The sequence below is a fragment of the Dipodomys merriami genome, unplaced genomic scaffold, assembly GCF_024711535.1.
Source record: "Dipodomys merriami isolate MVZ:Mamm:240054 unplaced genomic scaffold, mDipMer1.0.p SCAF_7, whole genome shotgun sequence".
Lineage (NCBI taxonomy): Eukaryota > Metazoa > Chordata > Mammalia > Rodentia > Heteromyidae > Dipodomys > Dipodomys merriami.
Window position 1 is genome coordinate 70,218,486 of NW_027206290.1, and position 22,922 is coordinate 70,241,407.

Genomic DNA, 22,922 nt, shown 5'->3' on the forward strand with positions numbered 1-22,922 from the left:
GCCTATTCAGATGGTGAAGGGGAGACTAAAGCCTGACTGAGGGCCAAGCCACAACCTTGATCCATAAGGCTTGGGGGAAGGGCTGGGGAAGGAGGATGGTTACCTGCAGGGGGTATGGGAGGTAGGATTTGCTGCCTGTTTCCCTGCCTTTCCTTCAGCCACGTGGTGCCTGTGACCTGGAGAAACTTGTCACCCTTTATTATTGAAGGCACACGGATTGCTTCTGCTGGGGTTTGAACAAATTCTAGTAAGGCTTTATCCCACACCAGTTCTCAGGCTGGCAGTACCACCTCTAGGCTGAGATGTCATTTCCAGTCCTGCCAAATGGAAAAAACATCCTCCTTCCCTCCCCTTTCCCTTCCTCCCCTCCCCTCCTCTTCTCTCCCCTTCTTTCCTCTCCTGTTTTTTTGTTTTTGGGTCCAGTCGTGGGCCTGAACTCTGGGCCTGGGCACTTTCCCTCAGCTCTTCACCTCAAGGCTACCACTTGAGCCACAGCGCCACTTCTGGCTTTTTTTCCCCTGCATATGTGGTGCTGAGGAATCGAACCCAGGGCCTCATGCATGCAAGGCAAGCGCTCTACCACTGAGCCACCTTCTCAGCCCCCCATCTTTCCCCCTTCTTTCCAATTATCTTATGGACTTTTCTGCCTGGGCTGGCTTTGAACGTTGATCCTCTGATCTGAGCCTCCTTAGTAGCTAGGATTATAGGTGTGAACCACAAGCACCCAACCGGAGGTAGTTTCTTATTTTTTTGTCGGTCATGGGGCTTGAACTCTGGGCTTGGGCGCTGTCCTTGTACTCTTCAGCTTAAGGTAAGCGCTCTGCCACTTGAGCTACAGTGCCACTTCCAGTTTTCTAGTGGTTTATTGGAGATGAGTCTTACGGACTTTGCTGCCTGAGCTGTCTTTGAACGTCAGTCCCCGCCTCCTGAGTAGCTAGGATTACAAGCATGTACCACTGGCTCCTGTCCAGAGGTAGGTTTTTTTTTTGTTTTTTTTTTTTTTGCCGGTCGTGGGGCCTGAACTCTGGGCCTGGGCACTGTCCCTGGGCACTGTCCCTCAGCTCTTCAGCTCAAGGCTGGAGCTCTACCACTTTGAGCCACAGCACCACTTCCAGCTTTTTCTGCTTATGTGGTGCTAAGGAATTGAACCCAGGGCCTCATGCATGCAAGGCAAGCACTCTACCACTGAGCCACTTTCCCAGTCCCGGTAGATTCTTACATATCTTTTCCTAGAGATAGTCATGGCCATGTGTAGGATAAGAATGGACTGGAGTAGAGTTCTCTCACTTTCTCCCAAACTGTGTAGGCCTGCACATGCTCAGTATGTCTGCATGTTCAGATCAGCTGGGGCTAGACCCCAAGCTTTCACTGGACCCCTGCTCTGGGCAAGTGCTACTCAAGTACCTTTTGGGAGGACTGTGCCTCCTGATACCCTGGCTCCATCAATGTGCCATGACAGCCACAACTGCACCCTGGAGGAGATCTGGAGTGGAAGCAGAAGGGGAAGCATGTACCAGGGACCTGGTGAGAGGGACCAGAACAGGCCAGGTACTGTTGGTGGGGATTTCTTCTGGGCTGTTCTTCCCACAGAAGTCAGTATGCAACAGCATTTCAAAAAATCCTGACCAATGGGCTGGGAAGGTGGCTCAGTGGTAGAGTGCTTGCCTTGCATGCATGAGGCCCTGGGTTCTATTCCTCAGCGCCACATATGCAGAAAAAGCCAGAAGTGGCGCTGTGGCTCAAGTGGTAGAGCGCTAGCCTTGAGCTGAAGAGCTGAGGGACAGCATCCAGGCCCAGAGTTCAGTCCCCACAACCGGCAAAAAAAAAAAAAAATCCTGACCAAGCTGGGCACTGGTGGCTCACGCCTGTGATGTTAGTTTTTCAGGAGGGTGAGTTCTGAGGATCTTGGTTTAAAGCCAGACCAGATAGGAAAGTCCGTGAAACTCTTAGCTCCAATTAATCACCAGAAAACCAAAAGTAGAGCTGTGGATCAAAGTGGTAGAGCCACAAGCCTTGAGCAAAAAAGCTCAGGGATAGCCCCCAGGCCCTGAGTTCAAGCTCCATGACTCCCCACCCCCAAAAAAACAAAAACAAAACACAAAACCCACTCAAACCTGACCCAAGTCTTGGCCCTCTGCTTTGGTGAAAGGCTGCTGACAGTATGAGAGCACCCTTGGTATAGGTTTGGTTTGGTATAGAACTTAATTTAGCTCAGCCTTTATCTCTGACCACTCATTCTGAGGATAAGGGTGGCCTGGCTGGGCTGTTTCCTGCTTTGTAAATTAAAAAGTTATTAGCATTCTTACAGTGGTATTTCCACTCACCAACTACCCTTTTCACACCCTTGCCAGCCCCTGACTTTATTTCCTGTGCCCTAGCTTGGCTCCAGAAGTATAACAGGTATATTTCCCTGATTGATGATGGAAGAAGGTACTGGAGGGATCTCTTGAGCCAGCTGCAGGCCCCTCTTCTGGTTGTGGGGAAGGCTGCTGCTCTGTGTAAGACAAAGTCCCAGTGGTAACCTCTGAAGTATTTGTTTGGCACCCTGAGGGAAGAGTAAGGAAGCTGTGGCCTGAGCAAATGTGGCTTTCCCATGTCCTTGGGAGAAGTTGCAAGTCTTCTATGTGTCCTTGGCCATTTGTGTTGAGCTGTGAGAACAGTGCAGTTAGTCATTGGTGTTTTTTTTGTTTGTTTTTGTTTTTGTTTTGTTTTTTCATATGGCTTGAATTCTGGGCCTGGGCACTGCCCTTCAGCTCAAGGCGAGCTCCCTACTACTTGAGCCACAGTGCCATTTCCGATTTTCTGAGATATTAAGGTCTCAGCTTTCTGAGTAGCTAGGATTACAGGCAGGAGCCACCCATGCCTGGCTAGTCATTGCTTTTTATTGACTGCTGGCTACCATGACTTAAGAACTTGTCATCTGCAAGCAGGGGAATTTTTTTTTTTTGCCAGTCCTGGGGCTTGAACTCAGGGCCTGGGCAATGTCCTTGAGCTTCTTTTGCTCCAGGCTAGCACTCTACCACTTGAGCTACAGTGCCACTTCTGGCTTTTTCTGTTAATGTGTTACCTACTAAGGAATTGAACTGAGGACTTCATGCATGCTAGGCAAGCAGTCTACCACTAAGCCACATTCCTAGCCCCTAGCAGAGAAATCATTATTGAAAGCCAGATTGGAAAGGGTTTCGAGGAACCCTGCATCTTCCTGGATCTGGGATCCACAGAATTGGCAGGATGCACTCACCCTTCTCTGGTGTAGTGTTAGTCTTCATGGTGCTTTGTTGGTGTGCATTAAAGCTGTCTTTTTTTTTTTTTTTGGTCGGTCATGGGGCCTGAACTCGGCCTGGGCTACAGTGCCACTTCGGTTTTCTGGTGGTTAATTGCAGATAAGAGTCTCACAAGCCAGGCACCGGTGGCTCACGCCTGTAATCCTAGCTACTCAGGAGGCTGAGATCTGAAGATCGGTGCAAAGCCAGTCCGGACAGGAAATAGCTTGAGACTCTTATCTCCATTAAACCACTAGAAAACCAGAAGTGGTGCTGTGGCTCAAGTGGTAGAGATCTCACCTTGAGCTGAAGAGCAGAGAGTCAGCACCTAGGCCCAGAGTTCAAGCCCCATGACTGACCCTCCCCCCAAAAAAAGAAGAGTTGCACAGTTTCATGCCCTGGGTGGCTTTGACCTGCAATCCTCAGATCTCAGCCTCCTAACTAGCTAGGATTACAGGTGTGAGCCACTGGCGCCCAGCTTGCATTTTTTTTTTTTTAATTTTTGACACAAAGTCTTGCTTATTTAGCTCAGGCTGGCCAGAACTTGTAGTCCTGCCTCAGCCTTACAAGTGCTGGTGTGCACCATGACACCCATAAGCCTGTATTTTGATGTCTGTGTGTGCATGCACACCCCAATTCTGAGGCTTGAACTCAGGGCCTATGTAATGTGAGCTTGAGCTGGACTGATGGCCAGGGAATCCTGTATCTGTTGAAAGGACATGAATACTTTGCATCTTTTTTTTTTTTTTTTTTTGGGTCCAGTCATGGGGCCTGAACTCTGGGCCTGGGCGCTGTCCCTCAGCTCTTCAGCTCAAGGCTAGCGCTCTACCACTTGAGCCACAGCGCCACTTCTGGTTTTTTTCTTTTTTCTTTTTTTTTTTTGGGTCCAGTCGTGGGGCCTGAACTCTGGGCCTGGCTGCTGTCCCTCAGCTCTTCAGCTCAAGGCTAGCGCTCTACCACTTGAGCCACAGTGCCACTTCTGGCTTTTTTCTTTTTGCTTATGTGGTGCTGAGGAATCGAACTCAGGGCCTCATGCATGCAAGGCAAGTGCTCTACCACTGAGCCACCTTCCCAGCCCCTGGTTTTTTTCTTTTTGCTTATGTGGTGCTGAGGAATCGAACCCAGGGCCTCTGGCATGCAAGGCAAGCGCTCTACCACTGAGCCACCTTCCCCGCCCTGCATCTTATTTTTTTTGTTGCTTGTGGTACTTGAACTCTGGGTCTGCACTGTGTTCCTGAGCTGCTTTTGCTCAAAACTGGTGCTGTACCACTCAAATCACAGTGCTACTTCAATCCTTTTCTGAATAGTTTAAGTCTCTTGGGCTTTTCTGCCTAGGCTGGCTACCTTCAAACTGATCTCAGCCTCCTGAGTAGCTAGGATTACAGGCATGAGCCATTGGTGCCTGTCTTAGCATTTTCAATGACAGTGTCAAGATTGGCCTGTCACAGGCTAAACCAATGTCCTGTGGGGTTCTGGTCCTTTCCCAAGGGGGCAAAGTGGGTTGTAGAAGGCTTCCAGAATCCTTTGCTCTGCTCATGCTGCTCATCTGAATTGCCATTGATGCATGCTACTGACCTGTAGAAGGGAACAGGATAGTTGTCTGTGTTTTGTTCTGTGCTGATCCTGAGGCTTCAGCTTATGGCTCAGGCCTTGTTAACCTGAACTTTATGCTTAAAGGCTAGTACTCTGCCCCTTGTACACCTCTACTTCTGTTTTGTTTGGTAGTTAGTTGGAGATAAGAGTCTCATGGACTAGGCTGGCTTCAGATACTAATCTGCAGATCTCAGCCTCCTTAGTAGGATTACATGCATGAGCCATCAGTGCCCAGTGGTTGATTTTTTTATTTCCATAGGCAAAATGTGTGGACCTCCATTTTAGTCTATGCTCCTAGGATATTTTTCCCCTGTGAATCATCTAAATGACCATGACATTTTATTCCTATAGGTGAACACATGTAGTTTTTTTTTTTTTTTTTACTATTTTGCTATTATGAACATCCATCCCCATAGTCACCTTTTTTTTGTCCTTATCCAGTTTCCATTTATTTGTGCAAATACTTACGACAATTCTGATTACTGTGTGAAGGCCTGACTGATTTACTGTAGGGTGACAGGGTGCCTTGATCTTATCCTAGAGAAAGGGAGCAATCCTCAGGCATCATAAGAATGAAGGTGCACTTTCTTGGGCAGGAGATGGTTTTGAGAAATAGTCTCTTGTATCCTAGTCTAGTAACTGCAGGCTCAGCCTCTCCAGGTGGTGGGCATGTACCCATCCATCCAGGTTAAGAGGGTGTTGTGTATGTGCATATGGGGCTTTAACTCAGAGCCTTGGTGCTTTCCTGGAGGCTCTATGACTTGAGTCAGCTCCATTTCCAGCTTTTTGGTGTTTAATTGGAGATAAGAGTCTCTTTTCTCAGGCTGGCTTATAAGTGAGATCCTGTATAATTTTTTTTTTGGTCATCAGTTGTGGGGGGGCTTGAACTCTGGACCTGGGCGCTTTCCCTGTGCTCTTCAGCTCAAGGCTGCTTATGTGGTGCTGAGGAATTGAACCCAGGGCATCATGCATGTAAGGCAAGAATTCTGCCACTGAGCAAATGAGGAATCGAACCCAGGGCCTCTTGCATGGGAGGCAAGCACTCTGCCACTGAGCCAACTTCCCAGCCCCTTTTTGTACTATTTTTATTTATTTATTTATTTATTTTGGTCCAGTCGTGGGGCCTGAACTCTGGGCCTGGGCACTGTCCCTCAGCTCTTCAGCTCAAGGTTAGCGCTCTACCACTTGAGCCACAGCACCACTTCCGGCTTTTTCCTTTTTGCTTATGTGGTGCTGAGGAATGGAACCCAGGGCCTCATGCATGCAAGGCAAGCGCTCTACCACTGAGCCACCTTCCCAGCCCCTATTTTTATTTTTTTTAAACACTTTTATTTTTGCCTGTCTTGGGGCCTGAACTCTGAGCCTGGGCGCTGTCCCTCAGCTCTTCAGCTCAAGGCTAGGACTCTACCTCTTGAGCCATAGTGCCACTTCTGGCTTTTTCTGCTTATGTGGTGCCAAGGAATCAAACCCAGGGCATGCATACAAGGCAAGCACTCTACCACATGAGCAAGGTAATAAGTACATTTCCTATTGAGCATTGTTGCCTCCTTTGTTTTCCCCCTACCATCCCCTCACTCCCACCTCCATAATTGTCCCTCCACCCCAAATTGTAAAGTTCATTTTCAACATAGTGTTTTGCACATAAGTTTAATTTTTTATTTTATTGTCAAGGTGATGTACATACGGGTTAAGTGGACTTAAGTGGGTTGGGTGGACTTGTTAACCCTTCCCTCATTTTTCTCCCCCACTTCATTCTTTGCATTTAACTTTTTATTTTATTTTATTTTATTTTTTTTGGGTCAGGTCGTGGGGCCTGAACTCTGGGCCTAGGTGCTGTCCCTCAGCTCTTCAGCTCAAGGCTACCACTTGAGCCACAGCGCCACTTCTGGCTTTTTTCTTTTTGCTTATGTGGTGCTAAGGAATCAAACCCAGGGCCTCATGCATGCAAGGCAAGCGCTCTACCACTGAGCCACCTTCCCAGCCCTTTTTTTTTTTTTTGCCAGTCCTGGGTTTTAACTCGGCCTGGGCACCGATCATGAGCTTCTACTCAAGGCTAGCACTCTACCACTTCAACCACAGCACCATTTCTGGTTTCTCTGCTTATATGGTACTCTACCACTGTGCCACATCCCCAGCCCCATCCATTTAACTTAATTAATTTGTGCCTGTCTTGAGGCTTGAACTTTGGATCTGGGCACTTCCCTGAGCTTCTTTGCTTAAGGCTAGTGCTACGCCACTTGAGCCAAGGCTCCACATTGGTGGTTAAATGGAGATAACAGTCTCCTTGAAGCCAGGCACAGGTGGCTCATGCCTGTCATCCTAGATACTTAGGAGGCTAAGATCAGGATCATCACAGTTGAAAGCCAGCCTAGGCATGAAAGTCCGTTGAGACTCTTCACCTCCATCAAACCACCAGAAAACTGGAAGTGGCTCTGTGGCTCAAGTGGTAGAGTGCTCTCCTTGAGCTGAAGAGCTCCTCCAGGACAGCACCCAGGACTCAGTTCAAGCCCCATCACTGACAAAAAAAAAAAGGTCTCTTTGACTTTTCTGTTCTGGCTGGCTTTGCACTGTAATCCTCAGGTTTCAGTCCTTGGTTAGCTAGGATTACAGGTCTGAATCCCTGGTGCCTAGGTTCATTTAACTTCACCCCTGCTGTGTTTTTTTTGTTTTTGTTTTTTGTCATGGGGCTTGAACTCTGGGCTTGCCCTCTTCAGCTCAAGATGAGTGCTCTACCGCTTGAGCCACAGCACCACTTCTGGTTTTCTGGTGATTTACTGGAGATAAGAGTCACGGACTTTGCCTGCACGGGCTGGCTTTGATCTTCGATCCTCAGATCTCAGCCTCCTAAATAGCTAGGATTACAGGCGTGAGCCACCAGTGCCTGGCTTCCAAGGGAATTTTAAAGTAAGTATTTATGGGACTATCGTTCACCCCCCCTTTTTTTTAACTTTGCCTTGCCCTGAGGTGCTGGAGTTGAGGCAGAGATGCCCAGGTGGCCTATGCGCTCCTTACTTCGCCCTCATGCTCACTCAACCCCTTCCTTCCTGCACTGAGGTTTAATTAATACAATTAACATTTACAAGGTGTTATGAAATAGCTCTGCTGTTGGTTCCAGCCTGGAGGAAATAAAATGACATCAGTTCTCAGCTTCAGAGCTGTGTCGGGAGGGGGAGTCCTTGCCCTTCTGTATCTAATTGGATGCCACTTACCACTGTCTGCCACATTACATTTGAGCATGTCTGACCTGGTCCCAGTGCTGCTTCCCACCCCTGAATCACATGCTGGACCCCAGCCTTGGGGGTGGGGGTGGAGGGATAGAAGGGTCAGAGTTCACTTCTGCTGCTGAGGGGAGGCAGCCACCCTCTGAAGGTAAACATTAGTGGTCATGCCTCAGCCTAGAGAGCCTAGAGCACTGGGCATGGCTGGTGCTTTGTTCAAGACCTTTCATTCTTGTCTGTGTTACCTTGGGACATGGTGGTTAACCACATATCGTGGGATATCTGGGCATGAGACTTTGGCATTGCCACTTTGTTGTGAGCTAATTATTTCAGCCTGTTGAAAGCAGGTGGATAATTGGACCTGCTTCAGGGTGGGGTGGGGTTGAGTAGTTGCTTTGTGTTCTGCCTATCTTGGAGACATCCTGCACTGCTTGGCCTATTGAGACCATGGCAGAGTAGTGGCACAATATAGTCCTCTAGCTGCTCCGTAGACATCTTTTGGGGAGATCAGTTTTCTCTAAAGAAGTAATTTAGGTTCTGATTTTTCCTCAAGCAGCATAGTGATGAAATTAGATAAGGCAATTGGCTTTTTTTTTGGGGGGGGAGGGTCCGGTCGTGGGGCCTGAACTCTGGGCCTGGGCGCTGTCCGTCAGCTCTTCATCTCAAGGCTAGCGCTCTACCACTTGAGCCACAGTGCCACTTAGGCTTTTTTCTTTTTGCTTATGTGGTGCTGAGGAATGGAACCAAGGGCCTCATGCATGCAAAGCAAGCACTCTACCACTGAGCCACCTTCCCAGCCCAAGGCAATTGGCTTGTGATGCGCAGTATTACCCAGGAAATGCTAACCTCGACTTTCAGAAGTTAAACTGAGGTCCAGAGAAGTGGAAGGCATTCCTGGGTGAGATTTATTGGGCATTACACTGCATCTCCACTTTTTCTGTCTCCATGCTCATAAGAGTTTGTCTCTGTCCTTGTCTTTTTCTCTTTGAGTCTAGCATATGGTAATGTCAAGTTGTATCGCTGGAGCTGTACCTCACACAGTCTGTATGTTCTTTTGCCTGGTGCCTTTGTTTCCCTCTGCAAAACTGAGGAAGTAGGAACGTGTATTATAAAGGATTAAATGAATTAACATAGGTAAAGCACAGACTACAGCTTGTTTACATTGTAAGTTATGGAAAGGAAAACCTTACCACTTGAGATGTTTACACTTGTCCCCATGCTGTGGTGGGGCCACAGATTTTTTTTTGGGGGGGGTCTGATCGTGGGGCCTGAACTCTGGGCCTCGGTGCTGTTCTCAGCTCTTCAGCTTAAGGCTAGCACTCTGCGACTTGAGCCACAGCGCCACTTCTGGCTTTTTTCTTTTTGCTTCTGTGGTGCTGAGGAATCCAACCCAGGGTCTCATGCATGCAAGGCAAGTGCTCTACCACTGAGCCACCTTCCCAGCCCCGTGGGGCCACAGATTTCTTTTTTGGTTCAGGGGAGCAAACTCTGCTTCATTCGTGTTACCTAAATAATCATGCTACCATGGAGCTGCACAGTTTCTGTCCAGGCTGCAAGAATTGGCATATGGTTGTGTCTGCATTTCTTTTTCTTTATTTATTTTTTCTTTATTTTTTGCCAGTCGTGGGGCCTGAACTCTGGGTCTGGGCGGTGTCCCTCAGCTCTTCAGCTCAAGGCTAGCTCTCTACCACTTGAGCCACAGTGCCACTTCCAGCCTTTTCTGCTTATGTGGTGCTGAGGAATGGAACCAAGGGCCTCATGCATGCAAGGCAAGCACTACCACTAAGACACCTTCCCAGCCCTACTTTTTTATTTTTGTTTGTTGTGGGGCTTGAACTCGGCTTGAGTGCTGTCCCTCAGCTCTTCAGCTCAAGGCGAGCACACTACCGCTTGAGCCACAGCGCCACATCTGGTTTTCTAGTGGTTTATTGGACTTTCCTGCCTGGGCTTTGAATGGTGATGCTCAGATCTCAGCCTCCTGAGTAGTTAGATTACAGGTGTGAGCCATCAGCACCCTGCTGGAGTCCGCATTTCTTTGGCTAGTGTGCAGCCTATGGACAGAGATTGGAGCCAAGCATTGCTCCTGGATGGGTGTCCAGGGCAGAAGGTTTTTCTGGAATGTTGAGGTCCAACTTTAGGTGGTGTGTTGCTTCCAGTTCAAACTGCCAGATGAACAGGCACTCAAGGAGGCCCTGTGGTGTTGCCCAAGGTAGTTAATCATTGTCAGCCTCTGGGCTGCAGCTCCACTTGTGCCTGTCTATGTCTAAAAAGAGGGAATAGTCCTGTATGTTGTTGATCTGCTTAGGGATTGCTAGCAACTGAAGTCCAAGGTTGTCAGAAACCCACCACTGACCTTCCATTTTGACACTGGTCAGCCATCAGCTCCAGACAACAAGACCTGTGTTGTGTGCCCCGCCCTCCCTATCCCCACAGAGCTGCTTTAGTTAGTGGGCCCTTTTGGGGTCTTCCACTGTTCTAGGCTGCTGATTTGGGTTAATGTGAGACACTGGGATTAATTTCTGAACCCATAGTCTACCAGCTTTCATGGCATTTTGGTTGTTGGGCTTCCTAGGAACTGACTATAGACTAGCCAGCCTGTTCTTGTGGCTCAGGACTTGGGAGACGGTAAGGGGCTGAGAAGTGACTAATGGACATGGTCAGGACATGTTCTCATGCCTGTGGTTGACAGCAGAAGCAGTTCCTTGTGGGAAAATCAAGAACCCAGGAATATTGGACTACGTGGAACAGACAACCCCAGATGAACACCATATTCATCTGTTTGTGATCAGAGTCCCACTTCTCTGAAGTACATGTTAGTCAAGAATTGAGGATGGTGCCTAAAATATTGCAATTCTAAGCAGTTCTTAGCTAATGCCAGGCAGCTGTTTCATGGTTGCTGCCTTCTGGGCCTTCACTTGCCTCTTGTCAATGCTTAGAAGGTGGGTAGAGATGGCTGCTGCATTAAATGCAAATCAACCTGGGGACATCATTACTGACTTATATACTGCCCCCTGGTGGATATGCATCACCCTCTGATAATCTCCCAGCCTGGTAGTCCCAGATGGTTCTTCTAGAGGGGAAGGTATTCTGGGGACAGAGGAGCAAGGAGGAGAACTGTTGGAAATAGGTACTTGAGGGGTTTGTAAATGACTTAAACTGGGATTCCTAGGCAGCCATGGTCACATAAAGCTATTCCAGTTAACTCTGGAAAAGAGATAAAAGGATTAATGTTCAAGATTGAGGCCAGCCTGGACAACATATTGCTACAGCCTGGTTTCAACAAATAAGTCTGGCTTGATGGGTTCATATACTTAAGGGTGAGATTACAGTGGCCAGCATCAGACTGAAGCTATTTGAAAAAACTGCCGGATGCCTGTGGCTCAGAGACCCAAGAACTTCCCTCTTAATTCTGTTTTTTGTTGGCAGTCATGAGGCTTGAACTCTGGGCCTTGGCACTGTCCCTCAGTTTTTCAGCTCAAGGATAGTGCTCTACCACTTGAGTCACAGTTCCATTTCTATTTTTCTGGTGGTTAATTGGAGATGAGCCTCACAGGCTTGACTGCTCGGCATGGCTTTGAACTGTGATCCTCAGATCTCAGCCTCCTGAGTAGCTAGGATTACAGGCATGAGCCACTGACACCCAGCTCCAATTCTTTATTTAGTTTAAAATATTAACTCTTTAGGAATGAACATTTAAAAAAAGTTCTATGCTGGGTGTTTGTGGTTCATGCCTATAATACTAGCTTCTCAGGATGTTGACAACTGAGGATTGTGGTTCCAAGCCAGCCTGGGCAGAAATGTCCATGAGACTTACCAGCTAAAAAAACAAGAAGTGGAGCTATGGCTCAAGAGGGAGAATGCTAGCCTTGAGCAAAAATACAAACAACAACAAAAGAAAGCTCAGATAGCCTCCAGGCCCTCAGTTGTTTAAGCCCCAGGACCGGCACAAAAAAAGGACAAAACATGTTTGGGGACATAACCCAAATGGTAGAGGCTCTGCATTCAAACCCTAGTACCACCAAACGTAAAAAGATGACAAAAACCTAGAGAATACCCATTTGGGATTTGTGACTTTTGCAGCTTGTACCTAATTCTGGCCACAATGTTTAGATTATTTTTTTTTTGAGACAAGTTCTTAATGTATAGCCTGGTCTTGACTTTTAAATGTAGTAGTTATAACTGTGTGCCCTTACCTGCTCTTTACAGTGATTTGTTTTTAGAAGTGCTGAGAGTTGCCGGGCGCTGGTGGCTCACGCCTGTAATCCTAGCTACTCAGGAGGCTGAGATCTGAGGATCATGGTTCAAAGCCAGCCCGGGCAGGAGACTGAGACTCCTATCTCCAATAAACCACCAGAAAACCGGAAGTGGTGCTGTAGCTCAAGTGGTAGAGCGCTCGCCTTGAGCTGAAGAGCTGAGGGACAGCGCCCAGGCCCAGAGTTCAAGCCCCACGACCGACAAAAAAAAAAAAAAGTGCTGAGAGTTGAACATTTTGCACAAATAATTTTGTTTTTTCTCTGTATGTAGCAAAGGCTGGACTCAAGCTAATTCTCTATCCTTCCTCAGTGCTGGGATTTGATGCATCTGATGGATATCAAAACCTTGTAAAGAAACCTTGTGTATCAGGTTCTCTCTTTCCTTTTTGGTAGTGCTATTGACCCCAGATTTTCTGCGTGCAAGGCAAGCACTCACACCCTTTAGTCATGTTCCTATTAGAAAAGGTGCAAGTGCTTATATCCAACAAATGCCCACAATATTGCAGACAGTGGGTTAGGGCAAAGATCATAGGGCCGCTTAGCAATCAGTAGGAACTGGCAGCGTATCTTAGCTGATTTACCATGAGGGGCCATGGTGGGGACACTTAATCCTGGAAATAGAGGTGCCTAATGTCCACAGCTCCAGTACTGCCTTTAACCTTTAACCTTTTTTGGGAACTTGGAACTCACAGCCCCAGCTGTTGAGTGTGTGTGTGTGTGTGTGTGTGTGTGTGTGTGTGTGTGTGTGTGTATGTGTGTGTGTGTGTGTGTGTAGCCACAGGCTGCAAGACCAATGCATCCTTGGATGGGATGGGGCGTGGCTTGGGCTGCCACAGAGAGGAGAGAAGGTTCTGTGGGGGAGGAGAGAGCTCTGGAAGAAGACCTACAGATTGAGGGGAAGGGAGACCAAACAAAGGGGTCAGGAGAGATAATGCACTGGCTTCCTGAGGCATTACAGAGGCTGGGCAGGGGGGAAGGGGCCAGAGAAAGGGGACAGAAGCTGACAGGCCAGGGCAAGCAGGGCCTAAATGGCATTGTTAAAGGTCTGTTAATTGCACAGAGCAGCCTGAGTTGAGCCTCAGACTTGTGTTCTTGTCTCTTGTGTGCTGGGTGCTGGCACCTGAGCTTTTGGGACACTTCAGCCACATGGCATCTGGGAGGGGCTTGGCAATAGAGCCAACCTGGGAGGGGTCCTGGGGCAATATGTCACTGTGAGATTGCTTTATGGATTGGCCTGAGCAAATAGGTAGAGCCAAGTGACCCGATTATTAGAAGGGTGCTGCCCCATGGTGACCCCGATTCTCTTTTCTCCTTTACCCATTTTGACTTTCTTCCACAGGAAACAATGAAGGGTGACACCAGACACCTCAATGAAGAAGAGGGCCGTAGTGGGAGGGAAGACTCCATCAATGGGGCCTGCAGCGACCAATCCTCAGATTCCAAGGATGCCCCCTCGCCCCCAGTCCTAGAGGCTATCCGCACCCCGGAGATCAGAGGTGGCTGGGCCGGGGGGAGGGGAATTTTTGCGTGGCTCCTGCAGACCAAATCTCAGCAAAGAGGTTCCTGCAGGCTCAGTAGTTTGAGATGATGCTCATCTATCCTTTGGAAGGAAGAGCTAGCTTCTGTATAGGACGAGAGAGTCATAGCCCCATTTCATCTCTGCACACTGCCACATGTGCCCCTTTCCTGTCAGTTCAAGTAGGAGGCTGAGGACAGGGAAAATGAAAGTTGACGATCCTCTGTCCTTTTCAAGGGGTGGTCCCAATACAGCCCCAGATCACTGGTCCTTCCGTAGTTTGGCGCACTCTCCTGAGCTGGGACTGGGGTGTGATCAGGAGCTCTTAGCTTTGCTTTCTATTACTCTTTCCTGATTCTGCCCCACTGTTTGGGAATGCACAGTAGTATCCTGTCTTGTCCTTGATCTGTGCCATCCCTCTAGAAACTTTCTTTGTGAAAAGTAGCCTGTTTATTCCAGTGTCCAATGTGAACACTTGCAGTATGGTTGGCAGCAAAGGACTAAAGAACAGCATACATCTTCCTCAGAAGTGGATTCAGTCAGATTTATGTGTCTGTTGTATTGGCTGAACACTGGTTTAAGGCTGCCAGGGCACAGCCATTATCGGGAGGTAGCTTGTCAGCAAGGCTGGTATCTGCCTTTCCTCCAAACACAGGCTCTGCTCTTCCTCCGTAGGCCGCAGATCAAGTTCACGACTGTCTAAGAGGGAGGTCTCCAGTCTGCTGAGTTACACCCAGGTAAGGGCTCCTTCCTTTTTCAGAGTTTAAGGACATTTACCTTTTATGTAATGGGCATCCTAAGGCTCAGAATTATGATCTGCAAGCTAAAATCTTTTTGTGGTTTTGACTATATGATAGTTTGAACTTCTGCTTGCTAGTACTTGAGTCATGCCTCCACCTTGTGAAACAAGGTCTCACTGTCACCCAGGGTGGGACTTTAAGGCATGCATTTTAGTAAATTAAGTTAAATTTTACTGCATTTTTTTTCTTTTTGTTGGTCATGGGTTTTGAACTCTGGGCTTGGGCCCTATCCCTGTGCTCTTCAGCTCAAGGAGAGCAGTCTACCACTTGAGCCACAGTGCAACTTCCAGCTTTCTGGTGGTTTATTGGAGGTAATAGTCTCATGGACTTTTCTGCCCGGGCTGGCTGAGATCTTCAGATCTCAGCCTCCTGACTAGCTAGGATTACCCACGTGAGCCACTGACGCCCGGCTTTTACTGCATCTTTTTTTTTTTTTTTGCATTTTTTTAATTTTGAAAATACCAGAGGGTTTTACTGCATCTTTATGGCGTATTTGTGCAAATTTTTTTTTTCTCATGCTCAGGGATCAGTGACATTGATATATTTCTACTATAGCAAACTGCTTTCATTTCTGAAACAACTCATTTTTTTTTTGAGGTGCAGAATGGGACCAAACCCAGGGCCTCACATGTTAGAGAAGTGTGTTAGCTAGTACAGAGCTGTAGCCCCAGTCCTTGAAATTTTATCTATTAATGAAAAAAGAATGGATGTATGATTTTATTTCTATTCCCATTTTTAAAGGGAATGCAATGAACTCACCCAAGCCACACGCACATGGTTGTAAGTGTGAAGTCACATTCTTATCCCTCTAGCATTCCTCCTGGCTGCTCACTGCTTAGCTTTTGTGTTCTGTGTGTTGGTGTAAGCCTGGAGTCTGTGATACGATGCTGGGCGCATTGCTTCTGCATTGCTTCTCCACCGTCGTCAGGCAGCCCTCCCTCCATCGGTCTTCCCATATGCTGCAAGTGGTGAGAGTTGCCTTGGTCACCTGCTTGGCACAGGCATATTACTCATCTCATCTCTGATATACTCATCACTGGGGCTTTAATTTTAATCCTGTCTTGAGTTTGTGTTGTGATCCTATGGTGAATGAACGGTCAGAGAATCTTCTTAGAACAGATTGATTTTTTTTGGCTTTTTTTTTTTTTTTTTTTGGTCATGGGGTTTGAACGCGGCCTGGTGCTGTCCCTGAGCTCTTGCTGAAGGCTAGCGCTCTACCACTTTGAGCCACTTCTGGTTTTCTTCTTTTTCCAGTCCTGGGGCTTGAACTCAGGGCCTGGGGACTGACCCTGAGCTTCTTTTGCTCAAGGCTAGCACTTTACCACTTGAGCTACAGTGCCACATCTGGCTTTTTCTATGTATGTGGTACTGAGGAATCAAACCCAGGGCTTCATGCATGCTAGGCAAGCACTCTACCACTAAGCTACATTCCCAGCCCCACTTCTGGTTTTCTGGTGGTTAATTGGCGATAAGAATCCCACAGACTTACAGTATGTTCACAAATTAAATTAAATTAAATTAAAAAGAATCCCACAGACTTTCCTGCCCAGGCTGGCTTTGAACCATGATCCTCAGATCTCATCCTCCTGAGTAGCTAGGATTATAGGTGTGAGCCACCAGCGCCTAGCTGAGTTGTTTAGTTTTAGTTTACGGGGTGGATTGTGGCTAAAGTGGAGTACTTGGTTCTATTTTCTTGCAGCAAATATATGGGAGGTTTATTTGCAGTACTGGGATTTGAATTCAGTGTCTCTTGATTGCTTAGCTGTCTCTACTACCTCCAGCCTGGCTTCTTGCTGGTTAAATGGAGATAATTGTTGGAGATACTGTATTTTGAGATGGGACCCATAGGTTTCAGCTTCCTGAGTAGGATTGAGTCACATGTCTTTTAGGTTCTTTCGAGTTACATTATGGGTTTCCATATATATGATTAACTGTCATTGCCACACATCAGAAAGTTTGTTTCCTTTACAAAGGATCTGACGGGTGATGGGAATGGTGAGGATGAAGATGGCTCTGACACTCCAGTGATGCCAAAACTCTTCCGAGAGACCAGAACGCGATCTGAAAGTCCAGCAGTAAGTTCTCACATACCAGACCTGGCCCTTCCTTGTGACCACTTGGTGGCCTTTGGAGCAAAAGAGGCTTCTGTCTCCCTAGTGAAGGTTTTATCCTTTTGGTTGACATCAGGGTATAAATTGAGGACTTCAGAATCACTCAGATTGCTTGCCAGGTTAGGCTTTACCTTGTTTGTTTGGTTTTTTTTTTGACTGCCTAATTGGAGATGGAGTCTTATTTTCTACCCAGGAAGACTTCAAACCACAGTCATCCAGGTGTCAGTCTTGGGTGGCTACAATTAAAGAAGTAAACCACCACACCCAACCAGCTCCTAGCATGGTTTGAAGGCAAAGGTTAACAAATGTGCTGAAATTTGGTTTTATTTCTCAAAGCACTTTCTTTCCTGTGGCACATGTTTGTTATCTTATTTCTTGGGTCTGTCATAGAATTCACTGCATGACAAGCAAGCAGCTGGGTGGATGGCGTAGCTGCCAGTCACCTAGCAGTGATGACACCCTTGGGCTTGAATTCTGTGAGACCTCACTATTCTTGAGTGAGGTCTAACATGGGAAATCAATGCTCAGGACCACCCCTCTCATAACAGGGCTGACAATTTCAATTCATTGCCTTTGATTGCTTAGCTTTCTCTCTATCACTTGAGCCCTATTCCTCCAGCCTGGCTTTTTTTCTGATTGAATGGAGATTTTATTCCCGGCTAGCTTTTGAGATGTGTCCCATAGGTCTCCTAACTTCAGAACTTGTAACCCATGGCTCCTAACCGCAATTCCTTCTCATGCTATATGTATTGCAAACTATTTTGCTTATTCAACAAGATTCCAGCTACTTCATGATTAAATAACCACAGATAACACAGAAGCGAAACAGGACTCTCAAGACCCAAATCCATGCTGTTTGAGAAAACAATTGAAGGATGGGCGTTCTTCCATCATTGAAAAAGTAACTGGTCATATATATTTTTTGAAAACATACTTTTTATTTCATTTTTTTTGTTGCTGGTCCTGGGGTTTGAACTCAGAGCCTGGGTGCTATCCTTTTTTTTTTTTGGTTGTGGGGCATTAACTCTGCGCCTGGGCGCTGTCCCTCAGCTCTTCAGCTCAAGGTTAGTGTTCTACAACTTGAGCCACAGTGCCACTTCTGGCTTTTTTTCTCCTTATGTTGTGCTGAGGAATCAAACCCAGGGCCTCATGCATGTGAGACAAGCACTCTACCACTGAGCCACCTTCCTAGCCCCATTCTGGTAATTTAGTGGAGAGAAGAGTCTCACAGACTTTATTGCCCAGTGTAGTTTTGAACCACATTATGTTCAGATCTTGGCCTCCTGATTCGCTAACATCGTAAGTATGAGCTGTCAGCGCCTGGCAACACGTTTATTTTTGATTCTACTTTCTAGGTGCCTGTTGGCAGCTTGCTAAACCTGCAAGTGACCCACAGCAGACCATGTAGCTGGCATTTCACCATACTTATGCAACTGGGAAGTTTCTGGGCTGGGAGTTGTCAGTCTAGGTCACCTGGACAACACTGGTCCAATCCTTTTGGTCACCTGCCCAATCTCCTTTGTCCCCAGTTACCTAAGTAAGGCCTTTTGCTTATCCTCCTTGCTTCCAGGTCCGAACCCGAAATAACAATGCCTCCAGTCAGGAGAGGTACAGGCTCTCTCCACGTTTCACCCGAGGCCGCCAGGGCCGCAATCCTGTTGATGAGTCCCCCGTGGAGTTCCCAGCTACCAGGGTTGGTTCCCTTGCCCAGTCCATCTCTGATTGGATGATCTGACTCCTTGCACCTTGGCTGTCAACTTTTTCAGGGCCTTGCCTTTTCTTTGTCTCCTGGGCACAAGCAACCTTCTCTCCTTAGCAGCACAGCTTCTCTTAGCTGAGACCTGAATAATTCACTTATATGCTAATAATGAGAAAATTCCTCAGCGCACAGATTCTTGGCCCTCTTTTGAGTTGAGCTAGAAGGCACTGACTAACAGATCCATATTATCTATGTAGTGTGTCCTTCAGCTGTCTTGAAGCACAGCAAGTCAAGCAAAATCCTGTTTCTGCTGCCACATTGGCCACTAGGAGGCAAGTAAACAGACTACCTGCTCTGCAAGGCCAAGAGCCTTTTGGCTTTACCTGTTGTGCTTGTCTCTGAATAGTTACAGTAACTTCCTCTTACCACTTAGGGCATCCTTGTTCCTGGTAACCATCTTGGGTTGTCTTGACCTTTACCTTGATTCTTTCTATCTTCATGTGGGAAGCTGTTTGGGGCAGATGTTCTCTGTCCATCTGCCTCCTATGCTTTGCTGTCACCCAAATTGTCCTTTTATCCACAGTCTCTGAGACGACGGGCAGCAGCATCAGCAGGCACACCATGGCCCTCCCCTGCCAGCCCTTATCCCACCATCGACCTCACAGATGATGATGTGACACCCCAAAGCAGCAGTACCCCCTATACTGGGATAGGACAAGACAGCAAGCAGGAAAACCTGGAGTCCTCACAGATGGATGCAGAGAGCCATGATGCTGAGAGCGAGTATCAGGTATAGCTAAGAAGGGCTTTGCCTTGGGTAACCAAAGAGACCCTGGAAATAGGCGGAAGAAAACAATTGCCACATATATTACATACTGACCAATCACTGCTATGATTTTTATTTTTATTTTTTTACCTTTTTTAGGGCCTAGGTACTATCCCTGAGCATTATCTACCACTTGAGCCACAGTTCCATTTCAGGCATTTTTGGCAGTGAATTGGACTTTCCACCCACGCTGGCTTGGAACTGCAATCCTCAGATCTCAGCCTTCTGATTAGCTAGGGTTATATATAAGCACGAGCCACCAGTGCCAAGTGAATTTTTTTTTGCCTTAAAAAAAAATCCAAGGGCCGGGAAGTGGCTCCATGGTAGAATGCTTCCTCACATGCATGAGGCCCTGAGTTCGATTCCTCAGTACCACATAAGCAGAAAAACTGGAAGTTGTGCTATGGCTCAAATGGTAGAGCACTGGCCTTAGCTGAAGATCTGAGGAACAGCACCCAGGCCCAGAGTTCAGGCCCACGATCAACCAACCCCCCTCTCCCCCACCACCCCCCCCCCCAAGTCCATTTGATCTCTATTTCTTACATGGCCCTTGAACTGTATCCTGTATATGTCAAAATTAATTACCAGAAAAATCTGAATTGATTTTCTTCAGAGTGTATGTGTATACATGAGGGTCACACCATGATAGAACAGCATTTCACCAAAATACTATCTAGAATCTCCTCAGTTTAAGTCTGTCATCTATCTGTGTTTTGGGATCATTAACCATAATGAACTACTTGAGCTTGTTTTATGTCCCCTCAAGCATTTTAGCCCTTAGCTTTCCTACATACCAGTACTCATGAAGGATTGTAGGGTGGCTCAACCTAACCATAAAGCCCAGACAGGCTTTCAAAGCCATTCTCATGGATAACCCCAGGATTCCTTTTTTCAATATCCAATACATAGTAGATTATTTATACTGTGTATGTGTGCACCCATGGTCCTTATGTTAACTATTCTTTTTTTTTTTTGGCCAGTCCTTGGGCTTGTATTCAGAGCCTGAGCATTGGTGGCTTGAGGCTAGCACTCTGCCACTTACAACAGGGCTACTTCTGACCTTTTCTGTTTAAATGGTGCTGAGGAATGGAACCCATGGCTTAATGCCTACTAGTTAAGCACTCTACACTAAGCCACATTCCCAGCTCTTTTTTTTTTCTTGAGCTCCACCCCAAGTCAGCTTCCACATTTGATGACAAGCTTTTCACTGACTTGAGGAATTTCAGGATATTCTTCCTTTTTCTTTGACCTTTTTCACTAGAGTTTCTTCATTTGGTTTTTCTTTCAGGATGGAAAGGAGTTTGGAATAGGGGACCTTGTGTGGGGAAAGATCAAGGGCTTCTCCTGGTGGCCTGCCATGGTGGTATCCTGGAAGGACACTTCCAAGCGCCAGGCCATGTCTGGCATGCGATGGGTCCAATGGTTTGGTGATGGCAAGTTCTCTGAGGTAAGTCCCTAGCCTCTCTTTAGTAGCTCAAATGTCACTTATTTGCAAATGTGCGCACAGAGACTCTTGTGGACAAACATTTGCCATGTTTGAATATGAAGTAAATTCCTGGCAGGCAAATTTTTTGCTAGTTCTGGATTGGCGGTGCGGATTTTATTTTATTTTTTGCTTTTTCTTGGCAAAATCACTAGCATAGGTACTGAGGGCTTAGGAGTAAGAATGGCTACTCATTGGGACACACTGGGCCCTGGACAGGTCGAAGGGTTTGTTAATGTAGGTGTGTATTATTAGTTCTTTAGAGTTGAGTATTTCAGAGCCCCTTTGAGCTTAGGGTTGCTTGCTGCTAGGCAGGATTACTACAACTTACCTCCAGCTCTATAATTACATTTATAGCCAGAAATATTTTGTGGGCCATCTCCTGGAGCAATGAGAGCAGGGACAGAAAGGTTTATCTTCACTCTATAGATACCGGCACTTGAGCTATATCCGTTAAATTAATCTTGCTTGACAATTGTGGCCTGCTGAGAGAAGCTCTGATTGTAATTGGGTTATTGTGAATTTTTTTTTTTACAGTACTGATTATACAGTGGGCCCCCATGTTTGAAAGCTAAACATTCTACCGCTAGGATATACCCTCAATTTCCCTTTGACTCTGATACCGTTTCACTCTATTCTGTGACATGTAAATATTGATGGGAATAGAGTTTCCAACCTAGAGAAAGTGTGAGAGTTCCTCACTAAAGTGTGGCAAGCTGTTGAGCATGGAACACTGTGGGACCATCAAGTACATTCCTGGGATGCATTCCTCAGTTTGAGCTTCTAGTTTCTCCATGATTGAGATCATTTCCTAAGGGTAAAAAAATTAATGACTATGAATGGCTGGGTAGGAGGGTGTTGTAATTGTGCACTAACCAGCAGAGGGAGCAAGAGGTTAAACCTAATTCCAGAATTAGGGGAGTGACTTCGGTCTCATGAAGCAGAAGGGATGGTATGTCAACATATCAACATTACCTGATACGAAATGTACAGTTTGGGGTTGATGGTCATCTGAACTGTGAGATTAATTACCATGAAGGTCTGTTGGCCAAATGAGGCCTAACAAGGGCCAAAAATTGTACCAAGTGTTCTCAGCACATGCTGTTTGCTCTTCATGTGGTCTGGGACAGTGAGAAGTTTGTTGTCATTTCAGTCACCAGTGAGAATAAAATGTACACCCAGATTGAATTTCAGTACTGGAGCATCACAGTTCCGTGCTGCAGACCTTGAACATATATATAAATGTGTGCACACACAGGACAGGATTCATATAATACTATGCGCTAGCAATATTCCATTTTCCCACATCTGGAAGATTGCCATATTTCTGACACAGAATAGGTCAGGACTCTACCATTTCTGTTTTTGTTTGTTTGTTTTGAAGTTGACACCTGTGCACTTGCCCTCAGGAATGAGTCCTGGTGAAGTATAGTGTCTGCACACCTTCCTAGCTGGCCTGGTGGGGCCAGGCCTCACTGGAGACACAGTAAGGGTATATGGTAATGATGGATGTCTTCTCTTCTAGATCGCTGCAGACAAACTGGTTGCCCTAGGACAGTTCAGCCAGCACTTCAACCTGACCACCTTCAATAAACTGGTTTCTTACAAGAAGGCCATGTACCATACCCTGGAGGTAACATGATACTGGGGAATTAAGGCCTGACTCTAAAGAGTATAGGAAGCAAGACAAGACAACATGTAAAAAGCTGTTCTAGGTCCCCATGTCACAAGGGTACCTTGGCCATCAAAGAGGAAATGCCAAAGGGTAGTCCTGGAGAGCCCTGCCTTGGAAAGAGGGGACCCACTGGGAAAGTATGAGTACTGTCTTATGGAGGGGACCATATTCATCTTGGACTTTCCAGATACCTCATATACTCCCCACTTTGAATGGTAAAGATGAAGGCCAAGAGTAGGCAGAGTTGCTTCCTGCCTTTCCTCCAGGCCAAGTTTGTAAACCATAAGGCTCTGCCATCCCTCCCCATTGTTTCTCCTGTACTAATGTGAGCCTGCCATAACGTGCCATTTGACCTTGTGCTTTTTTACACATGTAAACGCTCATGGTTCTTGTAATAAAGGGTCTGTGGTATTGATGTGGTCAAGCATCAATGATTGGTGTCTTCAACAAGGAGACTAACTCCTGCAGCTCCATCATGAAGTAGA

At 46.8% G+C, this 22,922-nt stretch overlaps 1 protein-coding gene across 7 annotated transcripts in view; it reads left to right on the forward strand.

Annotated features, from left to right (window-relative positions):
• The window catches only part of Dnmt3b (DNA methyltransferase 3 beta), a 39,409-nt gene that overhangs the window by 2,468 nt on the left and 14,019 nt on the right, over positions 1–22,922 (forward strand). For 5 of the 7 annotated variants that reach the window (XM_070007046.1, XM_070007049.1, XM_070007048.1 and 2 more), the window contains exons 2-8: positions 13,667–13,823; positions 14,519–14,580; positions 16,617–16,718; positions 18,325–18,447; positions 19,037–19,243; positions 20,568–20,726; positions 22,288–22,395. In XM_070007046.1, coding sequence (XP_069863147.1) covers positions 13,673–13,823; positions 14,519–14,580; positions 16,617–16,718; positions 18,325–18,447; positions 19,037–19,243; positions 20,568–20,726; positions 22,288–22,395 — 912 coding nt within the window. In that variant the 5' untranslated portion in view covers positions 13,667–13,672. Of the gene's footprint in view, positions 1–13,666; positions 13,824–14,508; positions 14,581–15,384; positions 15,424–16,616; positions 16,719–18,324; positions 18,448–19,036; positions 19,244–20,567; positions 20,727–22,287; positions 22,396–22,922 lie in introns of those variants that run through there. The other 2 variants (XM_070007050.1, XM_070007053.1) reach the window with 2 other exon arrangements.